The sequence below is a fragment of the Saccopteryx bilineata genome, chromosome 2 (assembly GCF_036850765.1).
Source record: "Saccopteryx bilineata isolate mSacBil1 chromosome 2, mSacBil1_pri_phased_curated, whole genome shotgun sequence".
NCBI classification, from domain to species: Eukaryota; Metazoa; Chordata; class Mammalia; order Chiroptera; family Emballonuridae; genus Saccopteryx; species Saccopteryx bilineata.
Window position 1 is genome coordinate 268,763,835 of NC_089491.1, and position 27,443 is coordinate 268,791,277.

Genomic DNA, 27,443 nt, shown 5'->3' on the forward strand with positions numbered 1-27,443 from the left:
TTAAGGCCCCTTCCTTTGGCTCTGAACGGACCCCCGAGGAATGCGCGACTCTCTCTCACTAGCGTCACCTCCCGCCGGCCGCGGAAATTGCTCCGGGACAGAACAGAGTGGTCGGACCGAGGAGGTGGCGCCGGGATGGTAGGCAGGGGAGGCCCGGGGAGATGTGAATGTGTTGAAGGGAGGGCAGGCAGGGGACACACCACGTTTTCTGAGCCCAATGCCAACTCACCAGGAACCATTGGCCACGCCCATCATGGCCGTGGGCCGCTCCCCACCTGGCAGTCCCAGCCTCGGCGCGCCCTGGTATCCGCGGCCGGTGCGCTCCGGTGCTCTTGGCTTGGGTGCCAGCAGAGAGCGCGCGAGGGGGCCCGGGGACTCGAGGGATTGAGGGGAGGGCCCTGGGCCGCCCCCTTCCGCCCTCTGCCCGCCCTGCCCGCCCACCAGGAGCTCCAGACTAGGAGGCAAAAGCCGGCGATGCTCCCTGCGTGCTCTGCCTGCTCCATGCACGGCTCCTACCTGTAGAGTCCGGGAGTAGGCGCCCCCTCCCCGGACAACTATCCTTCCTTCCTCCCTCGAAAAGCTCCCGTTCAGCTACCCGCGTCTCGGACAGGTGGCACTGGGACCCCGGGACAGGGCGGCAGGCTCGCAGCTGGTGACATGTAGACTCCCTCCTCTTTCCCCCGCGGTCCAGCCTCAGAACCTGGGCGCCCTCCAGCCTGGAAAGTTTGGGGTTGGGCGCCATGGCCAAGAGCAGCTCCCTGAACGTCCGCGTGGTGGAGGGCCGGGCGCTGCCCGCCAAGGACGTGTGAGTACTCCGGGGGCGAGCCGGGAGTGAGAGGCCAATGCAGCATGGGGTGGGGTGGGGGTCGCCCATTCCGCGTGCCAGGGACAGTCGGGGAAGTGGGCAGGATGTGCTTGTCTAAGACCCTAAGACCCCGTATTGGGGCAGATTGGCCTTCATCGGGACAGACCCCATGCTCATCGCTGTCCTGGTGGGAGGGGGCGCCCAGACTTAGCAGATGTCTGCTCCCCCCTTCCCGGAAGGGGGGGATGACTTTGTTCCTGGAATGTACAAAACGGGGTCTTCCAGAGCGTCAGTGCTGGAGATTGGAGGGTCGGATTCTGTCGAAGCTGGGGAGGGGCATGGTGGGGGATGGTTCTTTTTTATTTCAGGCAGGTGTCGGAGGTGGGGCTTCTCCAGGCTTGGGTGGGCTTCTGTCAACAGAACCCTGGGGAGGAGTCTCAAAAGGCGGAGGATTCAGATGGCCCCAGCATTCCTCTGTGTGCATCTGGGATTTGTCACCAGATGATCAGCTATCCAGCCTTGTGGGAAACTGAGGTCCCCTTGAGCCTTGAGCTTCCCAGCCTGTAGCTTCCAGCCCAGGGTGGACCTTTCCTGAATGCTGAGAGGCTTGAAGAGCTAACGCCCCCTCTGCCACCCCCTCCCCAGACAGGTGTGCTGGGGCTGGAGAACTCCTGGGCCCCCTGAGTACCAGTCCTTGGCTCTGCTTCCCCTGGGCTGAGTCAGCAGTTGCCAAGTCAGCAGAATGGTGGGAGGGGTCCCCTTCCTGCTTGGCCTGGGGCCCAGAAGGGGCTCCGAGGGTGTTGGCACCTAGGACTGGTATGGAATCCTTGGCAGGACATGAGCTGTTTGACCTTGACCCTGGTTCTGTTGAGTCTCAGTCTCCCATCGGTGCAGTGGGAGCTCTGGACAGGGTCTCCAAGCCCTGGGCAGCTGTGAGGGTGGAGAACCTGTTAGGGTTTACCCCACGGCTGGGGTAAGCAGGACCTGGACTCTGAGCCTTTGCACAAGTTGAGGCTGGGGCTTAGCTCTGTCCTACCTCCCCCAGCTGTGGGCCCCCAGCAAGGAGTACCCCGCCTTTGATTTCATGGCCCCCCTCCCCAACACAGCAGCTGTGTCAGGGGAGCTGCTTACAGAGCCCTCCATCCTCATCAGCGACCCCAGATAAACACCCCCCCCAGGTCAAGACAGCGGGCTTGCTGCGCTAACGAACGCAGTATCCAGTATCCTGACAAGCCCCCTTGCTGCCCTTTCAGATGTCCTCCCAGAGCTCCGAGATGGAGAGGTTCTAGAACCCGTGGGGCAGTGAGGCCAGGAGCGGGGGCCTCGCGGCTGGTGGAGGGCTGAGGGGACGCCCTTCCTGAAGCCAGTTTTCCATGTCCCTGTGCTGTCTCCCCCCAGCCAGCCCCGGGGAGGGCCACGGGGGAGCTCCTCCTGCCTCTCCTGAGGAAGGGGTTGAGTCATGCCTGGGCCCTTGGCTGTCCTCCTCCAGCCATATTCCTGAGATGACATGAGCTCTGAGGTTGACCCTAGAGCTCGGGCAGGGAGTCACTATGTCCCACTTGAGGCTCCAGCCACCCTGCCTCGCTTTCCTTAGCTGTTGGCTTTCTTCTTCAGAGGGGCTCTCTGCAGAGCATGCGGGGATCTCCCCACCTGCGGGGACTGGCAGATGCGGTGCATTCTCTCTCCTCTCCCAAGGAAAAAGGTCTGATTCGGCTGAAGCCTCACCAGATTCTGGGGGGGAAGGGGGTTGGACCTGGTAGAGGAAGACTCAGTGCATAATTTTAGAGTTATTATTATCCTTAATAACAACAGCTCTAAATCCCTGAGGGCTGACTACGGTCCAGGCTTTAGGCTTAACTCGTCCTATGATTCTATTAGCATTTTCCATTTTACAAATGGGGACACTGAGGCCCGGAGAGCCTAAGTCACTTGTCTAAGGCCATGCGGCTGGGATTGGAAGCCTGACTGCTCCCGTGCAGGTGCCAGACTGGGCAGGGAATAGTTGTGGGCCTGCTTTCCCACACTCAAGGTGGGGCAGGGGCTGTGGGAGAGGCCAAGGGTCTGGAGAGATTGAGGGTCTGGAAGGGACAGCCCCCTCCCGCCACTCTTGCCTTCCGCCATTCTTGCCCCTACCTGATAGGAGACTGATAAGGCCCTTGTGCGTCAGAGCCCCGCAGCTGACGTATGAGCTTGGCTCCCCTGAGGGGCTGCGGGTCAGGCAGGGTCGACAGGAGGGGGTGTGTCCCCCAGCCCTTTGCCGGTGGGATCCCAGCCCACATCTGCTGCTGTGAAAACTCAGGAAGAGGAGCCTATCTTGAAAAAGCTCAGGGATAGAGAACCCAGAGAAAGAATGAGATATAGGGGATTACCCAGCCCCAGGCACCCAGGGGGTTGGAGCCAGGTGGGGCAACTGAAGCCCTTGGAGTTACTCAGCCTAGGGCACTACACAGAAGGGGGATCAGAGGTGAGAACCTAGACTGGAACTCAGTGACTCAGGCCACCGCTCAAGCTGAGGGTTCAGGGATGGGGACCAGATAGGAAAACAAAGGCATTGGAGCACCCAGCAAAGGGGGCTAAGGGTAGGAATCCGGAGAGGAAACTGAGGCACAGGGAGAGCTCAGCCAGCAAACAAACACCCAGCTCCTGGTGCCAGTGTCCTGGTTTCTTGGAATTCCTGAGGCGTTTGTGGATTGGTGACAAGCTGAACCGAGAGGGGGTGGTAGAGTGAGAGAGGGTAGGGGCTGGGGCGTCGAGGGAGGGGGACATGTAGGGAAGGAGTCCTGAGCAGGTCTGGAGGTGGCCTTAAGAACATGTGCACTGAGCCCTACAGACCTGGGTTTAGGTCCTGACTCTGCCAGGTGGGGTGGGGCAGGGGGATACAGGTCCTCCCCCAAGGAGCTCACAGTTCAGAAGTTTCAGGGAGCTGGGAGACAGATACTTGACAGAGAAAAAAAAAAACAAAGACAGGATGATTTCAGATGCTCAGAGGCATGGGAGGTCATTTTTACACCAGACAGTGGTGGTCAGAGAGGTGAGAGTGAGATCTGAATGATAGGATGAAGCCAGCCATGACAGGGTGAGAGACAGTGTCTTCGGCAGATGGAATAGCAAGTGCAAAGGCCCTGTGGCTGCACTGGGCTTGGTGGAAGACAGAGGAGGCCTGTGTGATGGGACAAGGGGAGGAGATGGGATGGACTGGTAACTCTTATTACGAAGCGGGGATGGAGCTGGCTTTGGTTGGCCAATGGCTCATGGCTATTGAAGGGGATGGGGTACATCTGTCCTGTTGGTTGAGTTTTGAGGTCTGGATGCCTTGGGCTGTGCCTGCAGAGAGATCTGCTGAGGTCAATCCTCTCTGAAAGCTGAGCAATGTGTGTCCCCTCCCCAGAGAAATCCCATTAAAATGACATGCTGGGGAGGGCAATGCTCATCCCAGAGGGTGCGCTAAGGCCCCTGGGGGGAGACTTCTGGGGTGATGCCTCCCACCGTGCATTCTCTTCAGGTCCTCCAATGGCCCCAGGAGGTGTGCATTAATATTATGCCTGCTTTATAGAGCAGAGGAACTGAGGTCCTTAGAGGAAAGGAGACTTGCCGGGGTCCCACAGTCAGCAGTGGGGAAGCCAGGGGACTCCCCAGCACACACTTGTGACCTCTGTTTTGGACTTCCTGGGACTGAGACTCTGAACTTGCTGCTTTGTGCCTCAATGTTCTATTTTTTGTGGGTGGACACCCAGGGAGCCCATGTGCGGTGGGTCAGGGTCACAGTGGGTGGGCTGTGCAGACATGACATCTCCTGCTGGTCCCCTGAGGTCCTGCCTCATAGCTGCACTTGCTGTGTGACCCTGGGCAAGTCCGCTCCCCTCTCTGGGCCACAGCTGCGCCTCTGTATGAAGGTGGCTTGGGGCTTCCATCCATGACTGCCCTCTCAATGCCCCTGGCAAACCTTCTCCTTCCGCAGGTCTGGGAGCAGTGACCCCTATTGCATAGTGAAAGTCGATGACGAGGTGGTGGCCAGGTGAGGAGTGGAGAGCCTGGCCTGGGGCCAGGAGGGCAGGGCAGGGGAGGGGAGAGGGGCTCCTTCTATACCCAAGAGTCCTGGCACAAGAATTCACAGGAATAGAGGAGCTAGGGCAAGGCCCTGCTTACCCCAGGGGAGAACATGCAGGCTTGATGGGGGTGCTCTGTGTCCTTGGCTCAGGACCCGACAGCTTTGGCTGCCAGTTCCTCTCCCCATTCAACTGGCCCACAGCTTCCCCTGGACTTGCTGATGTCCCTGCTGGCTCCTGGGGCTGACTCAGCGGCTGCCAGCCTGTGCCTCCCATGGTGGCCTCCCCGGGGGCGGGCATCTCACGCTTGGCTGGGCTGGTTGGTTCCGGGCCTGCCGGGTGCTGTGGGCACCAGGGAGTGTGTGTGTATGTGTGTGTGTGCCCAGCTGGGTCTGCTTGTGAGTGTGCCTGCGGGTGTTGGAAGGCTGGTGTCCAGATGTGTGTGTCCCTGTGGGTATGCAGGCTCACAAGGTCACTTTGTGTCCGCGTGTGTGGTCTGTGTGTGTGTGTAGATGTGTGTGTACACACACATGGGCTGTCCTGTACACACGTGTGCACCACAGCCTGCTTATTTGGGTACACAGGCACCAATGTGAACATACGTGAGGATGTGAGGGTGTTTGGCGTGTGAGTGAGTCATGGCAGGGGGACATCGGGCTGGGTCATGCTTGGCTCCCACCCCCGCAGGCCGTTCAAGGGACAGCTAGCTCTCAGCCCCCGCAGGTCTGAGGGGTGTAGGTGGGCGGATGGCTGAGGCCTTGGTTCCTATGGAGACGGCAGGATTCAGGATGCTGCTGGCGATGGTTCTGGTCCAGATGGGGCCGGGAGCTGGGGGAGGGGAGCTCACATAGGGGAAGGTCAGCCCACAGTACCCCAGCCGACCCCCCATCGTTTTCCCTGTGCTTCGCAAATTTGCGCACTGGTTTTCTGTGTTACCCTGGCCGCTGTCTCCCCCTCTCTGGGCTCTGAAGAATGTGTCAGCTCAGGAGCCAGGGAACCTGGGGGACATCCAGCCAGGAAAAGGCCAGGCCAGGAGGAAGAGGGTGTTTGGGAAGAAGGACCCGTCTGATGGTGGGGCCCTTGGCGGAATTAGAAGACAGTGTACCTGTATGTATGTGCACAAGCTTACATTCTGTTGGGGAAGAGTGTGCGAAAGGAAGGAGGAGAGGCGTGGCAGGTGTGCAAACCAAATTTTGCAGCTAAAAATTTGGGTGTGTCTTCACTGAACAAGTAGGTTCTTTGAAGTAAGTCCTTTGTTCCCTGTTGGTTAAAAGGTAGAGGTAGTGTGTCTTCAGGGGTGTCACGTGAAGATGATCTCTGCTTGTGTCTGTTTCCAAATCTGTCTTGGTCCCCAACCCTCCTGTGTTTCCCCACTGCTTACTGACTGCTCTGTCTCCTGCTGACTTAATGGTCTTACCCCTCACACTCCTCCCTTTCCCAGCCAGCACCTTACTGTTCCTCAAACTCACTAAGCTCATTCCTGCCTCAGGACCCTTGTACATGCCACTCCAGCCATTTGGAATACTTGTCCTCATCCTCTCTCCCCATTTGCCAGACTAGCTCTTGAAGAAGCCTTTCTTGAACCCTTCTATCCCCACACCCAGACCCAACCAAGCACCATGAAGCTAACCACAATAAGAGGACTTTTCTCACTGAGTCATAAGACTCAGGAGAGAGCACTGCCTGAGGGGCGCTCTGTGGGAACACGGACCTTGACATCTCTTCCTCTAATCCCCCTTAACCCATATGGCTTGGCACACAGTTGGGGTGTTTATGAAGTGAATGAATGAATGAATGAATGGATAGCTGGAATTGTGTGTGTCACTGTGTGTTTGTGTGATTGTGTGTTGTATCTGCTGTGTATAACTGCATGTGAGTGTGTGTCTGTGAGTCTCTGTGTGTGTCTGAGCACTTTTATGCCTGTTTTTGTGTGAATATGTGTTTTCTCTGTGTGTGTATACATGTGTTGGTATGTAGAAACACAGAGGTGTGTATTTCTGGAAATTTCTGAGGCTGCATATGTGTATCTGTGTAGGTGTGAATGTGTTTCTGGCTTCTTTGGTGTATCTGTGAGTGTCTCTGTTTCAGCGAGTATTCCCATGGAAGTGTGTGTGTGTGTGTGTGTGTGTGAGAGAGAGAGAGAGAGAGAGAGAGAGAGAGAGAGAGAGAGTCTGGGTGCCCAGGTGTCTGCTGCCTGTATGGCCCAAGTGCCCTCAGTCCCCTGTGCCCCTTTGTAGGACAGCGACTGTCTGGCGGAGCCTGAGCCCCTTCTGGGGGGAGGAGTACACGGTGCACCTGCCGCTGGATTTCCACCATCTGGCCTTCTACGTGCTGGACGAGGATACTGTGGGGTGTGTGTGCTGGGGACCCAAGCCTGGGTATTCAAGGGGAGGTGGACACCCCAAAACAAAGTACCCTCCCACCTACCCAGCCCTTGATGTCTGTCCCTACTACTCCATGGGCGGGGTAGGGGACCCTGACTTGGACCGTCACCTGCCCACCTTTCCACAGGCATGATGACATCATTGGCAAGATCTCGCTGAGCAAGGAGTCTATCACAGCCGACCCCCGAGGTGGGCGAGGGGCACTGGTCGTCAGCCAGGCAGAGGGAAGAGGGGGTGGCCAAGCCCAGTGTGGGCATTTGCAAGGGGAAGTACAGAGCCCTCAGTGGAAAAGTATTTTGTTGTTTGTTTTTAAACAGGACAGAAATATGAGGGTGGAGGTATGTGGAACATTAATGATATGAGAGTAGATATGGAGAGGCAGGCAGTGTGGTCAGAGAAGGATTTCTGGAGGAAGGGGAATGAGATGGTCCTTAAAGGCTCTTTGGTAAAGATGCTAAGGTGCATCTCTATGGATTCTCTTCTAGGGTCAAGTGTAGGTCAGGCAAGATGGAATATTTGGTGGGGGTTGATTGGAGAAGGCACTAGGGGGCAGAGCAGAGTCTGAACATTTCTCTGGAGGTACTAGGGAGCCATTGATAGTCCTTGAGAAAGACAATGAAGAGATTGGGCCATATTATAGGAGGGATGAACTGACAGGATACATTTTCAGAAAATCTCTGTGCTGCCTTGTGGGTACTAGATCACAGTGGGACAGGAATAGATCTGGGGGTCAATTTGTAGTCTGTGCAATAACCAAGTGGGAGAAAGCTGATGGCATCCTGGACTTGAGGGTAGGAGTGGAGATAGAGAGAGGTGAGATGGAGCTTTCAGTTCCAGTAGCATCTTCAGAAAGGTCCTCCTGCCATATAACAGTGAGATCCTGAATTAGATGGGATTTCTAATACATTGTTGGACTTTCTGTAAAGAAGAAACATCCCTCAGCATTCTCCCATCCCCCAGTCATGAGTAAAACCTAACAGGGAGTGATGAGCAACAGCAAGGGAACAAGGAAGGCTTTCCCTGAAAGTAAATGTCACTATCAAGTCTGCAGTTAACAGACCAAATCCTGAGCTAGGGCCAAGGTAATGGTATTGACCCCGAGACTTCCCCATTAGACCAAGATCCTTAAAGAAGCCCAGAATAAGCAAGGACTAGTCCTTTCCAGGAATAAGTGTTCTCATGTTAGGTTTCCCACAGAATGAGATCAAACAAACATGAATTCACAATCAAAGATTACCACACACACAATGCCTAGTACATGGTAGGTGCTTAATAAATGTTGGAACCTGTGTTCTCACCTGAGCCATTTGGGCCACCATGAGTAAGAGTCAGCAGAAACAATAGCCCTCAGAGTTAGACCCACAAAGACTTTAGATTTTGTAATTATGATAAGGAGAATAAAAAGAAAATATTTAAGCCAATAAAAAAATGTAATCACCAGAAAGGGCCAGCAATAACCACAATACATTAAAAAAATAAACAGACTTAAAAAAGGACCAAATCAAAGTTTTAGATATAAGAAGTATGATTATTGAGGTTAACAACTAAGTAGGTGATTTCAACAGCAGATCATTCAGAGCAGCAGTGAGAACTAGTGAGCTAGAAGTGAGATCTGAAGAAATGATTTAGACTTTAGCCCAGAGAAACAAGAAGGAAAAGAGAAGAGAGAGGTTTGGAGATATAGAACATAACCAAGAAGGTCCAACATGCATTTAATTGGAGTCCTAGAAGGAGAGAATAGAAAACAATTGAGAGAAGAAATAATAATGAGAAAAGACAATGGGGAGAAGAAATGATGGGAAAAAAAAAGAAAAAGTTGGATGACCTGGAATTTCCCAGAAATCAAGAAAGAACATGATTTTATAAATAGGAGAAGCATAACCTGTACTAAGCAGAATAAAAAAAAATCCTTATTTAGACACATGGGGAGAAGGAGGGGGACCTGCCGAACATCAAAGGCGTAGTCTTTGCAATTAGAGAGGAAAGATAAACCGTTTACCCAAGAGCATGAGCAGGCTGAAATGACTTCCCAGTAACAACAAGGGAAGCTAGATGTCAGTGGAACCATGTCCTCAAAGGGCTAGAGAAATGACAGATGGATGTTGACATTGAGACTGAGTTGACTGATTCAGGAGGCCGAATGGTCCCCATGAAGGCTCGGAGATAGGAATGCCCAGGATCTTTCTGAGGGAAGAGTATGTTGGAACTAAATGGTTAAGGGCATGGGTCCTAGAACAATACTGTCTGTGTTCAAATCGTAGCTCTGCCATCAACCAGCTGTGGGGTCCTGGGCAAAGCTTTTCCCTCTCTGGGCCTCATTTTCCTCTTCTGGAGGTGGGGATAATTACAGCTCCTGCATCAGAAGGCTATCATGAACAATCCATGCTTAAATACATTTTAAATGTTAATTAAATGTTTAAGTTAACACAATGTCTAGTACATGATAGGTACTTAATAAATGCTAGCATCTGTGTGTCCCCCCTGCCCCCCAGGAATTGATAGCTGGATTAACCTGAGTCGTGTGGACCCGGATGCAGAGGTGCAGGGTGAAATCTATCTGGCTGTGCAGATGCTTGAGGATGGGCGGGGCCGCTATGTTCGCTGCCACGTGCTCAAGGCCAGGTATGGTCTCGGTGGGGGTTAGGGGTGACGGTCTGAGAATGGGCAGGAATCCCCTGATTGCCTCCAGCTCCCTTGGCCTTTGAGAACTCCTTAATCCTGGGTCACTTCTGGACACACCACCAGGATCCCACATAGGCAAACAGTTCAAACTCATTGGATTGCATCTTCCTGGGGTCAAAGCACAAGAAAACTCCTTGTTGGGTTCCCAGTGACCAGCAACAAAGGCCAGACACTCAGGATGGCCAGAGAGATGAGTGTGGAGGTGTATTAATCAAATTGTAAGCAGTAGATACCCAAATCATACTGACTTGAGCAGACTCTCATATGAATGACATGTAGTGTCAGGCATGGCTGTATCCAGGTGCTCAAACGGTGACTTTTGTGTTAGCTTCATTCTAAGTCTCTCTCCCCAGGTGGGGGCAAAGATGACCACAGAGAGCCTCAGCTGCCATCCTAACAGTTTGGCAGCTCCAACTGAAAAAGAACTCTCTCACCGTGTCCAACCAATGCTTTGGGAATAATTCTTATTGGCTCAGTCTGGGGCATATGCCTATCTCTGAATCAATTGCATTAACTCTGATTTGTCAGGGCTGAGTCACAAGCTCACCCCTGGAGTGGAAGGAGGGACGAGCCCACCTAATTCATGTGGGCTGGGAGTGAGAAAGGGGAGATCCTGTCCCAAAGAAACATCAGAAGGAAGCCCAATGCAGAACCAGCAAAACCCACAAATGCCAATCCATGGGCACCAGCTCATGAGATAGCCATCTTTCCTTCTGCCTGTTTGTCTCTCTGTAATCCTCTTTCTCTCTCTCTCTGAGCTGCTCCTCCATCATCTGCTTCCTTAAACACTTTCTCCCTCTCATCCCCCATCTTGTCTTTCTGCCTTTTTTTTTTCACACCTTACTCCCCTAACTATCACTTTTAGGCCCAGGTTGGGGAGGATGTCTATTTGCTGTGTGACTTTGAAGTCCTTTCTTGCCCTCTCTGTGCCTCTCCCACCACCTCCAGATTTCTGCTGCACTCAGCTGGGGATCCCTGGAGTCTGGATGAAGAAGTACGGGGGTGGTGGGAGCAGGGGACAGGAGAAAGGACTCAGCATGAGGCAGGGGCCCCTTATCTGCTTTTTGCCCAGGGCCTCCTCCCCAACCACTTGGCTGTGCAGGATCCTTACAACAGGAAAGGGACCGATTGCTGTCGCTTAGCAACTGGGCTGGCTCCTAGGAAACTAAAGAAGGCTTTGGATGCTGAACAGGGGTGGGAGAGGAACAGCAAGAGGAAACAAGCAGTCCCTAGGGAGGGGGTGTCCCTGGATTTGGGGACCTCAGGAAGGAGGAATGGGAAGGCTGACTGGGGTGAGACTTTTGGGTTGTTATGACAACCATAGGCAGGGGTCTCTGCCTTATGTTTTTTCTTGGGTCCTAGGGAGGGTGTGGGCATGTTTGTTGAATGAATGACTGAGCTGAGCCCTCACCACCTGCCAGCTGCTATGCTAAGCCCTTTTACATATACCACCTTCTTTAACCTTGGCCCTGTGAGGTTAGTCTGTTATTACTCCCATTTTCCTGATGAGGAAACTGAAACTCAGGCAGGTGAAGTGACTTTCCCCAGTGTCACCCAGCCAATGAATGGCAGAGCTAGGTTTGAATCCTGGCATCTGGTCTCCCATCCATCCAGGGTCCCAAAGAAACTGAAGCTCTCTTCCCCTCCCCACTACAGCTTCACCTGCTGGGCTTAGTCATGCAGGACTTGACTTTTATGTGCCTCAGTTTCTTCATCTGGAAAATAGGGGCATTATCAGTGCCTCTTCGTAGGGTAGCATGAGTCAATAGGAAGATGCCGGGTTTGGACGGGCACAGGGAGGGGCAGTCCTCCCTGGGTCCCTGCAATGGAGCAGTTCAATACTGTGGAAACTAGTGGCATTTGAATGGTCCACCCTAGACCCCTTTTCCAAGGTCTAGCTGGGGTCTTGGTCCTTGAGAGTCCTGTGTTTCCCATTTGTGTCCTCATCTGTCTCCAGGGACCTGGCCCCCCGAGACATCTCTGGTACGTCTGACCCATTCGCACGTGTGTTCTGGGGCAGCCAGAGCTTGGAGACTTCGGTGAGTGATGAAGGGGTACTGGGAAAGGGCGGGGCATCTGGCGGTGGGCTCCCCGTCAGCCCTGTCTCCCCCCTCCCCCAGCTGTGGGCTCCCAGTCAGCCCTCTCCCCCCCCCAGCAGTGGGCTCCCAGTCAGCCCTCTCCCCCCCCAGCTGTGGGCTCCCAGTCAGCCTTCTCCCCCCACCAGCCAGCCCTCTCTACCTTGCCCCTCCCCCAGACTATCAAGAAGACCCGCTTCCCACACTGGGATGAGGTGCTGGAGCTGCGGGAGATGCCAGGCGCCCCGTCCCCACTGCGGGTGGAGCTCTGGGACTGGGACATGGTGGGCAAGAATGACTTCTTGGGCATGGTGAGCACCCCCGCCAACACTCTCCATGGCTCCCCACTGCCTGCAAGGAGGCAGGAAGGGAAGGTGGGTTGGGCATCCTGGGCTCAGAAGGGTAGATGTGAAGTCTGCCTCATCAGGTCCAGGGTGATGGAGTCCTATTGCCCCACTGTATGCTTGAGGAGACTGAGGCACTCAAAGGAGCCAGACCTGCCCACAATGTCACAGGGTAGGCCCAGGTTCTAATTCTGAGCTGACAGTACCCGGGATGACCGTGTGCTGGCCCTGGGCTAATTGCTTCTGCAGCACAACCTCATTTACCCTCACAGCCACCCTAATAGACTGGGATTGTTGTCCACATGTTACAGATGGGGAAACTGAGGTTCTGAGAGGCTAAGTGGCTTTCCCAAGGTCATATGACTGAGAAATGGTGGAGACAGGATTTGAGTGCAGGTCTCTGATTCTAGAATATAAGCCTTTAAGTCCTACTCCTGGAAGCATTGAGTCAAGATCTTTCTCTTAGAGCAGGGGTAGTCAACCTTTTTACACCTACCGCTCACTTTTGTATCTCTGTTAGTAGTAAAATTTTCTAACCGCCCACCGGTTCCACAGTAATGGTGATTTATAAAGTAGGGAAGTAACTTTACTTTATAAAATTTATAAAGCAGAGTTACAGCAAGTTAAAGCATATAATAATAATTACTTACCAAGTACTTTATGTCAGATTTTCACTAAGTTTGGCAGAATAAATCTTTATAAAACAACTTACTATAGTTAAATCTATCTTTTTATTTATATTTGGTTGCTCCGCTACCACCCACCATGAAAGCTGGAACGCCCACTAGTGGGCGGTAGGGACCAAGTTGACTACCACTGTCTTAGAGCCTCAATTTCCCATCTGTATAATGGGTGGGATTATCCCTGCCTCTCAGTGGTTGTGGAATATATCAGGGCTGACAGTTTTTGAAAGGAGCCAAGATTAGAGCAAAAAAGAGGGAGATTTTGTTATGCAATGCTGCCAGTACCTCAAATGGTTAAAGACAGAGTTACCACATGACCCAGCAATTCCACTCCTAGGTCTCTACCCAAGAGAAATGAAAGTATACATGCCCACACAAAAACTTGTACAGGAGTGTTCACAGCAACACTGTTTATAATAGCCAAAGTGGAAGCAACGCAAATACCTATCAACAGATGAATGAATGAATGAATGAACGAACAAAGGTGATATAGCCATACAGTGCAACATCACTCAGCCATAAAAAGGAACAAAGTGCCAATACATGCTCTGACATGGATGAACCTTGAAAACATTATGCTAAGTGAAAGAAGCCAGTACAAAAAAAGAAAAAAATCCCACATACATTATGTGATTTCACTTATATGAGATGTTTACGTGGGTGAATATATCTATGAAGACAAAATAGATTAGTGGTTGCCTGGGCCTGGGGGCTGGGGAGTGACTGCTAATGGGAACAGGCTTTTGCAGGGCTTGTAGGAAACGTTCTGAAATTAGTAGTGATGTTTGCACATCTCTGAATATACTAAAAGCCATGGAATGATATACTTTAAATAGGGGAATTGTATGGGATGTAAGTTACATCTGTATAAAGTTATTTTAAAATGGGGGGTCGTGTGGACTGTATTTAAGCCTTTGGTAGATGCAATTGTGTCCCTGAACAGAGCTAAGAATATACTCCGTCTGACATTCTGTCTCTAGCAGCTGTGTGACCTTGGGCAAGTCAATCTACCTCTCTGAGCCTCAGTTTCCTCAAATAAGTGTTCCTGGAGGTCCTCAGTGCCCTGGCAGAATTAATCATTTGAGACTGGGGGAGGGAGTGTTTTTGTTGTTGTCTTTATGGGATACAGTGGGGGAGGATGAAGGGGCCCCTGGCAGGCTATGCCACCCTTCTTTGGGTAGGCAGCCTGAACTCTTCTTTCAGGGCTGAGTGGAGTGGGGCAGGGCTCAGCCTATGGTCTGTGTGTCCCCCCCAACAGGTGGAGTTTACCCCAAAGGTCCTGCAGCAGAACCCACCCAATGGCTGGTTCCGGCTCCTGCCCTTTACCAGAGCTGAGGAGGATTCTGGGTAAATGTGAGGCTGAGGGAGGAGACCAGGCTGGAATCATGTTGGGGACCGTCTTTAGTCTGCGGCAGGTCCTCATGGATGCCCACGTCATCCCACAAGCTATCACTATATCACTTTGTTCATTCCTTTAACAGATGTTTGTGACTGTCTCGCAATGTGTGTTTATATATATGTCCAGATGAGTTCACCTTTTACCTATCCACCTGCGGACATGTCAGTTCACACTTGTTGATGTGTGATCAGAACCCTGGGTCCTTCATACCCATCCACACCTGTTCACACTATCCATCCCTGTACATTTGTTTATACTGGTCACACTGCTCACACTGTCTGCACTTGTCCATTCCTTTTTATAACTGTCAATATCTGTTCACACCTGTTTAGATTGGCCACACCTGTCACACCTGCAGACACCTGTCCACACTCATGTAGTTTTGCAAATATTCATGCTCCTTACCTGTGTTCATACCTGCCCATCTTGGCTCTAGGTGTCTGCCCATATATACTTCCAAGTGTACATATCTGTGATCTTTCCCGGTCAGGGGGAACCTGGGCGCTCTGCGGCTGAAGGTGCGCCTCATCGAGGACCGCGTCCTGCCCTCACAGTGCTACCAGCCACTCCGGGAGCTGCTCATGGCGTCTGTGCTGGGGCCGGCAGAGGTGGGTGCGTCATACAGGCAGTTACACTGGGGGTGTAACCGGGGGTGGGGGAGGAGCTGGGTCCTGGCCTCCCCCTGCTTCGGGGTAGCTAACTGGGCTCTTCCGCTTTGGAGTCCCAGGGCCCCAGGCTACCTCTCCTGCCTCCTGTCCTTGCCCAGGAGGATGTTTCTAGCCCCCTGGCTGTTCTGGAGGAGCTGACCTTGGGGGACTGCCGCCAGGACCTTGCCACCAAGCTGGTGAAGCTCTTTCTTGGCCAGGGTCTGGCTGGGCCCTTTCTGGACTATCTTACCCGGCGTGAGTTGGCACGGACCAGTGAGTTGCCTGCATGACCTCTCAGACATCATTCCCCAGTGATGTGTTGGCAGAGGGATTCTGGGGGACTGAGGGGGGCTCTCAGGCAGAGAGCAGAGGCTCCTGTGTGTGTGTGTGCACATGTGCATGGAGAGTTTCCTGTACTGTGCATCCCAGCCAGCTGGTTTTTGTTACTCTTGAGCTGTGTGACCTTATGCAGGTCACTTAACCACCCAGAGACTCAGTACTGTGAATGGAGTTGATGTTACAGGTCTCCTCGATTGCTGAGGCTGAAAGGATCCTGACCTCCTTCTTGGGTGGGTGGGGTGTGGTTGTATCAGCCCCTCCAAATCCCAGAAAACACTTCCTTCTGCCCTCCCAGCCGACCCCAACACCCTCTTCCGTTCCAACTCCCTGGCATCCAAGTCCATGGAACAGTTCATGAAGGTGAGTACACGGAGCATGGGGGGGGGGGCGATGGCAGCTTCGTCAAGGGGACCTCCTTCCCAGTGTTTACCTGGACCCCAGAGCTTGGCTGACTTCAAGTGGCAGCGGGTAGCTGAGCAGGAGTTCTGGTGATGGGTGCCTGGCCTCTCACCCTGAGTGGCACCCAGGGTTGTGGTGTCACCCCATCCTTGAATGTGCCTTGGCCTTGCCCTGAACCTCTCCCTGCATGGTGCCCCTGCCCCCAGCTCACGGGCACGCCCCGGCCTTCAGCCCCACCCCGTGTGGTGCCCCCTGCCCCCAGCTCGTGGGCATGCCCTACCTGCACGAGGTCCTGAAGCCTGTGATTAATCGCGTCTACGAAGAAAAGAAGTACATTGAGCTGGACCCATGCAAAATGGACCTGAGCCGTTCCAAGTGAGCAGAGCCAAGGGGCGGGAGAACCCTGACCCCCAGACAACCCCCTTATCCCCTCCGGAGCCGTGTCAGGCTGGGTCTGTGCCACCTGCCACCCCCTCAGGAGCCCTGCATTACACCTCAAGGTCTCACCTGTGAGCACCTCTGCCCTTAGGCTGCCTAGTGTAGCGGTTCTGGGCAGGACTTGGAAAACTGAGCTCCTGGTTTAAAATCCCAGTTCTGCCACCACTGGTGTGCATTTCACTTTACCCCTGTGGGGCCAAGAGAACTCACTGAGTTATACACGCACAGCCCTGCCTTAACTAATAGTCCACAGTGCTAGGTATTTCTGTTACGTGGCGGCTGGGGCGCCTGGGGCAGCGCCTGCGTGCAGAGGTGGGTCCTGGAGTGCTTGATGAGATTGGACGAAGCAGAGCAGTGGCTGGGGGTCATTCCGCTTTTTTGTGGGCTCCTCTTCTTTTTCTGGGACACTTCTCCACTCCAGCCAGGGCAAGCGGGCTTGCTCCCACCAGGCTGTGAGAGCTGGTTACCGGGTAATCATCAGGGACCATGGTGGGGACAAGAGAGGGTCTTACCTTTACTTTGGGCCCCGCCCCGCACGTGCTGCCCACACTTTCCTACCACTCCGAAGGCAGGCATCAGAAGAGGAATGCGGAGGTGGGATGGGAAGGTGGGTGCTGTCTGAGCCCAGTGGGGCCGCTGGAGGGTTAGGCGTGGGCAGGGCTGGGCTCCCGGGCAGAGCCGCTCCACTTGCTTCCCCAGGAGGATCTCCTTCAAGGGCACACCCTCCGAGGAGCACGTGCGGGAGGCCAGCCTGGGTCTGCTGACGGGCTACCTGGGACCCATCGTGGATGCTATCGTGGGCTCCGTCAGGCGCTGCCCGCCTGCCATGCGCCTGGCCTTCAAGCAGCTGCGTCGGCGTGTGGAGGAGCGCTTCCCACAGGCAGAGCACAAGGTGGGCCAGGTGTTCCCATTGAGCAGGTGGGAAAACTGAGGCAGAGGACGGCAGTAGCTTGTCCAGGGTCATGTGGAGAGTCTGGGCAGAGGTGGGAGAGAAACTAAGCTGCCATGCTAACGTACTCTGTGTCCTGGCAGAAGTGGTGACAACATTCCTGAGGGGGCCCTGGGACCCACAGGGGTGATAACAGTAATAATAACAACAACAACAACAACAGTATTACTATATGCAGCGCTTGCGGTGGGGCCAGACCTTGTTTTACATATTTTTTACCTCATCTAGTCTTCACATCCACCAAATATTATTCCATTTTACAGAGAAGGAAACTGAGGCCCAGAGAGGTGAAATGACACAGTTAATAAGAGGAGGTGCTGGCTCCTGAATCTATGCTTTTAAGCTTACAACTGCCAAAAAACAGTATGGCACAAAGTGAGTGCTTCCTTAATTCTAGCGTGCACATGGGGGGGGGGGGGAGAGGAAGGCGTTCAAAAGCCAACACCCAAAAATAAAGTCTAAATATAAATTCTGCATGAGCTTTTCCAAGATTGATACAAAATTTGAAAACTCAGGTGCTGCAGGGTTTAGGCAGGTGAGGTAAAAGAACAAAACAGTCAGGGTGTGGGGCAATAGGGAGTGGTAGGGACTGTGGCAAACTGGAACTTCCATATATTGTCTAAAGGGGACAGCTCTGGGCAATCAGTTATTGCCAGATCTTCAGAGGGTTTTGTGGGGTTTTTTTAAGCCAACATTCTGGACTTTTTATTTATTTATTTATTTATTTTTATTTTTCTGAAGTTGGAAATGAGGAGGCAGTCAGACAGACTCCCGCATGCGCCGACCAGGATCCACCCGGCATGCCCACCAGGGGGAGATGCTCTGCCCATCTGGGGCATTGCTCTGTTGCAACCTGGGCCATTCTAGCACCTGAGGCAGAGGCCATAGAGCCATCCTCAGTGCCCGGGCCAACTTTGCTCCAATGGAGCCTTGGCTGCGGGAGGGGAAGAGAGAGACAGAGAGGAAGGAGGAGGGTGTGGAGAAGTAGATGGGCGCTTCTCCTGTGTGCCCTGGCCAGGAATCGAACCCAGGACTCCTGCATGCCAGGCCGACACTCTACCACTGAGCCAACCGGCCAGGGCCAACATTCTGGATTTTATATGAGATCAATCATTTAAAAAATGTTGGCAGTTAATCACCTGAGAAACTCCAACAAAACAACACTTTGAGCCTGACCAGGTGGTGGCGCAGTGGATAGAGCGTCGAACTGGGATGCAGAAGGACCCAGGTTCGAGACCCTGAGGTCGCCAGCTTGAGTGTGGGCTCATCTGGCTTGAGCAAAGAGCTCACCAGCTTGGACCCAAGGCCCCTGGCTCCAGCAGGGGGTTACTCGGTCTGCTGAAGGCCCACGGTCAAGGCACATGTGAGAAAGCAATCAATGAACAACTAAGAAGTCGCAATGCGCAACGAGAAACTGATGATTGATGCTTCTCATCTCTCTCCATTCCTGTCAGTCTGTCCCTGTCTATCTCTGCCTCTGTAAAAAAAAAACAAAAAAAAAAAACAACACTTTGAGCCAACCATTACACAATTGCAGCTGGACGGGCCCGTCGGTTATTAGTTTGAGATCCCTGGGTTTAATGCTCAGCACACTTCCAGATGGCTGATATCCTTGCTCATGAATGACATCAAGTGAGGCAAACTTACCCTGTGCTGTCATAACAGAAATGTGGACTCGGGTCCCCTCTGCAGAAAGATCCAAGATTTAAATGTTGGGGATGTAATGGCCCTTCCCTGGAGCCTGGGTTAAGAGCTCTTGGTTTATGCCACATCGCTCCCCACTTTCTGCTTACAGATGGGGACATTGAGGCCCAGAGAGGGAGAGAGCTTTGGCCAAGAGCTCGACTCTGGGCCGCGGTCTCTCCTTCCTCCCTTTCAACCCCTGCTGAGGAGTGCCCTCTAAACTAGGACATGGCTTGATTTACACCACACTTTGCTGGGCTCTCCCTGGGCTGCCCACAGAGGTGCTAAGTGGAACACAGCTGTGGCAGGGAGGAGGGAAGAGAAGGAGAGGCCAGTGCCCCAGACAACCTGGCTCTGGTGGGCGGAGCCAATGTTAGTGACACCCTAGCGTCCACAGTTCTCAGTCCCACAGTGGGAAAGGCCTTGGCAGGGAATAGGGACTTTTTCAGGGCCTCTAGGGTGGGTGGGGTCAGGGGAACCCAGGGGAGCCCCTTTCTGACACCTGTTCCTCCTTCTCAAGAAAGCAGGAAGGAAGTCATGGGCTGATGCCAAGGCTAAAATTACCCTTGACTATGGCGGACGAGGGGTGGTAGACTTTGGGGGCAGTTTTGGTTCCAGACGAGTGCCCTCCTTCTAGGAAGCTCCAGGTACACAGCCCTTGGCAGGGCTCACTATCCAGGCTGAGGTGGCCCAGGGAGCTGGCACATTCCCAGGAAGGTATTGTCTCATGTGTGAATACACCCCCTAAATAAACCCTGGAGCACATTCTCAGGCTAAATATAGCTGGGCAAGTGTGAGAGGTGAGTGAGGCGTGGCTCAGGGGAGGCCAGTGCACCCAGGATGGAGACACACCCTCTTTCTGAGTCCCGTCTGTGGCCCTGGGGGAGCTATCCTTGCCTGCAGGCGGCCAGGCCTGGGACTCACATGGACAGGCACCACACCTTAGAGTCTATACAGGGCAGAGGCTGGGGGCTGGGGTACACACAGGACAGGCTCTGGAGTCAGTACAACTGAGTTCACTACTGAGCCTCAGTTTCCTCATCTAGAAAAAGAAGATAATAGTTTCTCCCCCACGCGATTTTTGAAGATTAAATGTGATAGTTCAGGCTTAGTTCCTGATATTCAGTGAGCGCTCCACAGTAGCGAGTGTTGAATGCAAGAGAGTGTGGTGGAGAGCTGAGAGTATGAATCCTGCCTGGGCCCAATTTGTGCTCTGCCATTTACAACTGTGAGGCTTGGGGCAAGTGACCTTCCCTCGTGGGGCTTCAGTTGCCTCCTCTGTAAAATGGAGCTATAATACCTCCTGGGGTGAGTATCACATAAACAAATGTACAGAGAAGTATCTGGTCTGTCACTGTTCATTATCATAAATCATAGATCTGGATTTGAATCTTCCCTCTGTTACCCCTCAGCTGTGTGACTTTGGGCAAGTTGGTTGACATCTCTGAGCTTCTGCCTCCTCATCTGTAAAATGGGAATAATGATGATGCTTCCTTCATAGGACTGTGACATCAGCAGACTCCAAGGATGTTTGGCTAAACCTGATTGTGCAGTATTGGTATTACTACTTCATTTTGCAGATGGAAAAACTGAGGCCCCAAGAAGAAAAGCCTCCTGGCAGACCAGAATGACCTCCGGATGCACCTCCCATTTCACTTCCTCTTGCACCACCAGTCTGTAGTCCTGGCTGCCTCAGTTTCCCCAGCAGGGAAAGGGGTTTTGGGGGCCCCCTCTCACCTGTTGCTTTTCTTGGCAGGACGTGAAGTACTTGGCCACAAGTGGTTTTCTCTTCCTGCGATTCTTTGCACCTGCCATCCTCACCCCGAAGCTGTTTGATCTCCGGGACCAGCATGCGGACCCACAGACCAGCCGCTCACTTCTGCTGCTTGCCAAGGTGCCAGCTGTGGGGGTGCTCTGAGCCAAGGGACAGCATGTTAGGAACAGAGCAGGGAGACCCAAATGAGACTCAAAGAAACCTGAGACACCACCCTTAGCGTCCATCCTGAGCTTGGAGGCATTTATTATGCTCTCTACTTTCTTCTTTTGAATCAAAGACCCAACTCTTCCAGGAGGAAAGTGGGAAGCAAGCTCTAGTAGTCATTCACACCTTAGTATTAATTAGACAATGCTTTGCAAAGGGGTTACATTTTGAGGTTCTGATGGGCTCCAGGGTATGCATGAAAAGATCAGGCAGTCCTGGGTAGGTGGACCCGGGCTCGGGAGGGAACAGAACAATGAGGGCACTGGGGGTGTATATCTGTCCAAAGGGAGGGACAGACACTGCCCGGAGCAGGTGCTGCTATGATGAGTCTTCTTTTTTTGAATACTGATGTGGGCGCCAGGACTCCGGGGCTCTGTTCTGGGTCCACAGAGGTCCACAGTGACCTTGGCCCTGCGTCCCCTGCTTCTTTCTTCCAGGCTGTGCAGAGCATCGGAAACCTGGGCCAGCAGCTGGGCCAGGGCAAGGAGCTGTGGATGGCCCCCCTGCACCCCTTCCTGCTGCACAGCATCTCACGTGTGAGAGACTTCCTGGACGAGCTGGTGGACGTGGGTGGGGAGGAGGGTGAGTTCCTGTGGCCCCGCCATGTCTGGCTTTGTCACTTCCCTAAACCCTTGGGACCTGCCCTTACCCCACCCATAGCATTGAGACTGTGGACCTATGTGTCAGCTAGTCAGTCAACTAACATTTCCTGGCATCTACTGTGCCATTCCAGCCAATGTGAAGATGTGGGTAGGGATTGTGGCATGTTGTCCATGCAATCGACAAATATTTATTAAGTGCCTACTAGGGAATAGGCATTGTTCCACGTGCTGGGGAAACAACAGTGAACAAGACAGGAGAAACTCCTGCTCTTCTGGAATTTTATTCTAGTGGAGACAACAGGTTGTAAATAAGACAAATTAGCAAGTCATGGTGTGTTAGGAAGTGACAAGAGCTAAAAAGAAGGAGGGGAGGGAATGTTGTCGTGAGGGTGACAGGTCAAACTTTTAGATAGGGTGGCCAGAAGTAGTCTCACTAGAGTGAAATTAAAAATCTGAAAGAGGGCAGAGAGTAAGCCATGAGGCTCCTGGGGAAGAGTGTTCTAGGTCTGGAACAGCATGTGCAAAGGCCCTGAGGTGGGGAACAGAGATCAATAGTAGGAGGCTAGTGAAAAAGAGTGAATGAGGTAGAACAAAGGAGAGATGAGGGGGCCAGACTGAGTGGGGCTTTGTAGGTATTGAGAAGGATTTTGGCTTCGACCTGTAGTGAAATCGAGCCACAGGACAGCTTTAAGCAGAGTTGGGGTTGAGTCCATATCACAGTGTGGGGCCTTGATCATGAGATAGTTGGGTCCAAGTCACATAGAAGCAACCTGCTGAAATGTGGAGGTTGTGGCTTGGAGAGGTGGGTCCCTGTGCTGCTGGTGAGGAGCCTGATCTGGGCTCCCAGAGGGTGACTGGATCTCAGTCACTCCCAGGACTGACTCCATAAGGCGTGGCTCCCCCTGCTGGCTGCCTGCAGATTTTTCAGGTAGGAGAGGGCTCAAGGCCAATTGTGTGCTCCCTGCCCACATCAGTGATACCATTCCCTGGAGTGTATGTGTGTGTGTGTGGGGGTGGGGGGTGGGGGGGGGGAAGAGGGAGTGAACAGGGCAGTGGACTCATCCTCCTGCCTCTAGAGGAGGCCTGAGCATGCCTCCTGGACAGGAAGGATTCACTTTCCCCCCTCCCCATTTCTCAGAGGCTGGGGGCCCAGCCAGGGCCTTGGTCCCACCCTCGGTGACTGTTCGAGAAGGCTACCTGCTGAAGCGTAAGGAGGAGCCTGGCAGTCTGGCCACACGCTTTGCCTTCAAGAAGCGTTACTTCTGGCTCAGCGGGGAGACCCTCTCCTACTCCAAGAGTCCTGAGTGGCAGGTGGGGCTGCAGTCCACAGTGGAAGGGTTTCCTGTGGTGGCCTCTCTCATAGAGTGGCCCTTTTGCACCCAGAGGGACAAAGGCCTAGGATGAGGCAAGGCCCCATAGTAACTTTGGCAAGTTCAAATTCTCATGCCAGGTTCTGCTCATACCCTTGGGCCAACGTGGGCCCAGGCCAAGGACAGGCGTACACTTACACACACTCACCATCAAACATCCTTCAGAATGTGCACTTGGAATGGCCTGGACATACCCTCCCAGATGTGGACATGCACAGGACGGGGACAATGTCTAAGCACCCTCAGCTGTTCCTAATCAGCTCTATGCCCATATACCACTGAGACTCACATATGCTCACTCAGAAGTATATGTCCGGCTGTTAGGAACACAAATCCAGGCATTCTCTCACTCACTCATTCATTCATCAAACATTTATTGAGTGCCTACTATGTACCACGCAGTGTTCTAAGCATGGAGATGCAGCAGCCCACAAGACAGAATCCCTGTTCTCATGGGGCTGCCTTTTGAGTCTAGCACAAGCAGAGCCACATATTGGAATCTGCCCACTTCTGTGTATGCACCAGAAATAATCATCGCTAACACTTCTATTCTGTCAGCAGAGTGTAGATTCTGGAGTTCAACTCCCTGGATTCCAAGTCTGGCTCCACCAGATGAGTGACCCCGGGAGGGTCATTTATTCTCTTGTGCTTCAGTTTCCTCATCTGCAAATCGGGAAGAGTAATAGACCCAGCTTCAAAAATGGGTTGGGATGGTGAAATAAATTGATAAATGTAAAGTGCTGATAACCACATCCCAAGTGCCATGTCAGTGGTGACAAGGATGATGGTGGTAGAAACTGACGTCCAGAGAAGTTGTCATTTACTTAGTGATGGGGCAGGACTTCGGGGCTGATGGAACAGCTGAGTGGACATGCACGCACACAGATCACATGTATACGGGGTTGAATGTCCCCACCCTCGGGGACACCCCGTGAGGCACACAGAAGAAGCTGCCCCTGGGGCGGCACCGGGCTCCGGCCCCCAGCCCACCCTGCAGTGACCATCTGGCCTCCCAGGTGCGCTCCTCAATACCCGTGTCGCACATCCGCGCCGTGGAGCGCGTGGACGAGGGCGCCTTCCAGCTGCCGCACGTGATGCAGGTGGTGACGCAGGACAGCTCGGGGACACTGCACACCACCTACCTCCAGTGCAAGGTGAGGTACCGCAAGGGTGGTGGTGGTGGTGGGAACGGAGGCGTCCCCTGAGTCCTGCCTCGCCCCTGACTGCACTCTCCCGCACTCCCTACAGAATGTGAACGAGCTGAATCAATGGCTGTCGGCCTTGCGGAAGGCCAGTGCTCCCAATCCTGACAAGCTGGCTGCCTGCCACCCGGGGGCCTTCCGTGGCGTGCGCTGGACCTGCTGCCTCCAGGCGGAGCGCTCAGGTGAGGGGGCAGGGCGGACTCAGGCTCCGCCTTCCTCATCTGTCAATCAGCTGTCTGGTGGGCTGTGCGACAGGAGCAAGTTACTTAACCTCTCTATGCCTCAGTCTCCTCAAATGTGGAGACTGAGTGGGGTTGATAACAACGCCTACCTCCTAGGGCTTTGTGAGGTTTCAACGTGAGGTATTACAGTATTTTGTAAGCACCTACTATGCTCCAGACATCTGTGGTACACAGACAGGTGTCCGGTTTGCTTTCAGGGAAGACAAGAGAATAACCAGACACTTGTAATACCACTGCCTGAGTGCCAAGATGAGGTTTTTGAGACTCCAAAGAATGCCTCTGACCAAACCCCAGGGTAGGAGATCAAGACGGCTTTCTGGAGGAGGTGCTGCTTAGATATGATCTGAGAAGAGTAGGAGCGAGGCAGCGAAACTGGATTCAGGGATGGGGTAAGGAAGAATGTTGCAGGCAGAGCAAACGTTGAGAGCAAAGGCCTGGACTGGAGACAGGCAGCAGAAGGACTAAAAAGTTCAGTCTGGCTAGAGTCTTGAGGGTACAGGCAGTGGGGCCTGATGGAAATAGGTTTACAGAGTGATTTTTAGAAGCAGAGAGGCAGGGCTTGCTGACAGCCTGCCATGCAGGCTTCTGGAAGGGGAATAGGAGGGGTAATTGATGATGCTGTGTCCCCTCAGCTGTTGGCTGCAGCCGCACGCACTCGGCTGTCACCCTGGGAGACTGGAGTGACCCACTGGACCCCGATGCTGAGACCCAGATGGTATACCGACAGCTGCTTCTGGGGCGGGACCAGCTCAGGTGAGTGCCCCTCTCACCCAATTTCATCCCCTATGACCACTATGGCCTCCCCTGTTCATTTAGTCATTCTCTCCATGTGCACCAGCTGAGGTTGGGGCAGGGGCAGGGGCAGGACAAGCTCAAGGTGAGGATGGGGAAGCATCCTCAGGTGGGCCCCAATGCAGAACAGGATATTAGCATCTTTTAATACCTGGGCTCCAGAGACATGGGGACAGACCTTGGATGTATCCCTTCCCCTTCCTGGCCTCAGGATCACTGTTATTTATTCAGTGACAGAGATTTGTTCCAACTCATTACAGAGTGGGTTTTGAAGCTGGCTTGCATGGGTTCAAATCCTGGCCTGGCCACTTACTGGCTGTGTGATCTTGGGCAAGTTGCTTACCTTCTCTGTACCTGAGTTTCCCCATTTGGAAACTACGGTTAGTAATAGAACCTACTTCATGGGATTGTCTGGAGGTAAAGCTCTGTGTAGGTGCCTGTCCATATCACTAACTTTCAGTAAACGGTAACTATTATGATGCTGTGCAACTTTAGGCAAGTTATTCTACCTCTCTGTGTCTCAATGATCATCAATATAATGGAGCTGATAGTAAGTACCTACCTCGGGTGAGGTTTTTGTGATAACTGGAGGAGTGAATTCATGTGAAGGGCCTAGAATAGTGTCTGGGACCCTGTAAATGCTGGCTGTGATGAGGGTGTTGGTGGTGCTGGTCTCTTGCAACCAGCAGAGAATCTCTGGGGTAGAGAGTAAAGTTGGGATTCAGGGATCAGCCTTGTCTTTCTCTTCCTCAACTTCTAGGATAAAATTCTTGGAGGAATCCTACATGGATACAAGTCCAGAGGCAGACACAGGGAAGGACACCAGTGCCACAGAAGGTAAGGGCTTAGTTAAGGAGGACCCTTTCCTTTGCCCTCTCTGGCACCTCCCACAACTTGCCAAGTACACTCTTGTGTCCTCAAAGTCACTCTCCTTTTTCCAGCCCACCAGCAGGCCAGGGGTCTGTGTGTGTGAGCTCTGGGAAGTTTTAGGATTTTCAGGGCACATGGCAAATCTGGAGCCCAATAAAGCTGTGGTGGTGGCAATCTTCCCTGGCCTGGCTAAGCCTGCCTGTGGCCCCCTTGTCTCCCTCCCAGGGGCCTATCCTGATGCCCTGGCCCAGCAGAGAGAAGCCGCTACACACCTGCTGGAGGTGCTTGCAGATCTGGATCAAGCCCACGAGGAGTTCCAGCGGCAGGAGCGGGGGAAGCTGGTCCCAGGTCCCCTTTGGCCCTGACAAAATGCCACAGCCAGCCTGGGAGAAGAATAAGGCGCCACTGGGCCCGTCTCAGTGTACCCTGTCCCAGGAGTCTCCTTGTGGTTGTCCTGTACCTCACGATCCTGTGGCTTGAAGCCCTCTGGAGATCTGCTAGCTAGTCCCAGGTGTTCTAAGCCCCAAACCTGGAGCGTGGAAGCAAGGGGCCAGCCTTGCACTGAATAAGGCTCACTGTCTGGGTTGAGGCAGATCGGGGTGGCTGGGATAAGGAACCTGACTCATTTGGCTCAGCCTGAGATCTGTTTCGTTGAACTGGCCCCTACCCACACCAACGAGGCCAGCTTGACCTTGAGCTGCTGGATACAGCTATACCTGAATCCCTGCTGCCCACATGGCCTTGTTGCCCCAGACAAGCACTAAACCAGCTCAGTCCTGTTTTCATGTCTGCCAATCACTGTAACTTCATTGATCCTCCTGAACCCTGCCCTTGGCTGACGGTCCTAACCACAAGCTTTCAGAATCAGGTGCCCTTAGGAAGAACTGGCTCAGAACCCAGTGTACAAGTCTCAGACCCTTGGAGTCTGGGAGACCTTGGGCCAGCCTCCTTTCCCCTCCTGGAGCCTCAGTTTACCTTGTATAAAATGAGGAAGGAGTGACTTAGATGTGTGGTTTTCAAATTGGGTTCCATAGAGGTAGCCCAGGAGCCAGGGAGGGTTTCTCAGACTGAGGCCCAATCCCCTTCCCCTGGGGTGTCTGCTGCGAGGAATGCAGATCCCTGGGCTCCAGGCAGATTTACTGCATCAGAAACCAAAGGAGTGTAGGGCAGGAGTCAGGATTCTTAGTTCCTCAGGTGATGTGGATGAACACGAGATTTGAAGATCACAGGCCTGGGCAATTTTATATATTAGGGTTAGAGGTGAGAATTTGTTTGAAAATGAGTCACACAGGATAAAATGTTTGGAAACACCCAACTGGCAGAACGGGAAGGGCCTCCAAGGACTCATTTCCGGTTTTATGTGACTCTAGGGTGGAACAGAAATTGAAGCTACCTGGCTGGGGAGAAAGTGGCTAGACCAGGATGCCACGCTATCCCACGGGTGGTCAGCAGGGGTCGCTTGGAGCTGCAGCATCCACAACAGCCACCTGGGCATTCCGGGATGTTGCAAA

The 27,443-nt window shown here is 53.2% G+C and overlaps 2 protein-coding genes across 4 annotated transcripts in view; one reads left to right on the forward strand and one right to left on the reverse strand.

Annotated features, from left to right (window-relative positions):
- Nucleotides 1–5,105, reverse strand: part of TPCN1 (two pore segment channel 1) — a 118,772-nt gene extending 113,667 nt beyond the window's left edge. Inside the window, exon 1 of the mRNA XM_066260515.1 lies at nt 5,100–5,105. The gene's annotated coding sequence lies outside the window, so the exon portion shown is untranslated. The remainder of the gene's footprint in view (nt 1–5,099) is intronic.
- On the forward strand, nt 1–26,727 carry RASAL1 (RAS protein activator like 1). Of its 3 annotated transcripts, none has more exons than XM_066260508.1 (22): nt 1–138; nt 692–805; nt 4,764–4,820; nt 7,089–7,202; nt 7,363–7,424; nt 9,728–9,857; nt 11,875–11,956; nt 12,172–12,303; nt 14,278–14,366; nt 14,909–15,026; nt 15,146–15,338; nt 15,700–15,764; nt 16,066–16,178; nt 16,941–17,133; nt 20,630–20,767; nt 21,292–21,436; nt 22,595–22,767; nt 23,843–23,980; nt 24,075–24,210; nt 24,903–25,023; nt 25,823–25,899; nt 26,158–26,727. In XM_066260508.1, exons 1-22 carry the CDS (start codon nt 41–43, stop codon nt 26,295–26,297), a joined length of 2,628 nt encoding a protein of 875 aa, XP_066116605.1. In that variant the 5' UTR covers nt 1–40; the 3' UTR covers nt 26,298–26,727. The 3 variants fall into 3 exon arrangements, with proteins under 3 accessions (XP_066116605.1, XP_066116606.1, XP_066116607.1); XM_066260509.1 differs by having other exon boundaries at nt 15,146–15,320; XM_066260510.1 differs by having other exon boundaries at nt 15,185–15,338.
- The last annotated feature ends 716 nt before the right edge of the window (nt 26,728–27,443 follow it).

Excerpts from the sequence above, each read along its gene's own strand:
- RASAL1 (XM_066260508.1), top strand. The coding sequence starts at position 41 with ATGCGCGACTCTCTCTCACTAGCGTCACCTCCCGCCGGCCGCGGAAAT. Across the intron at positions 12,304-14,277 it reads AGAATGACTTCTTGGGCATG|GTGGAGTTTACCCCAAAGGT; the intron begins GTGAGCACCCCC and ends CCCCCCCAACAG. Across the intron at positions 23,981-24,074 it reads CCACCTACCTCCAGTGCAAG|AATGTGAACGAGCTGAATCA; the intron begins GTGAGGTACCGC and ends CACTCCCTACAG.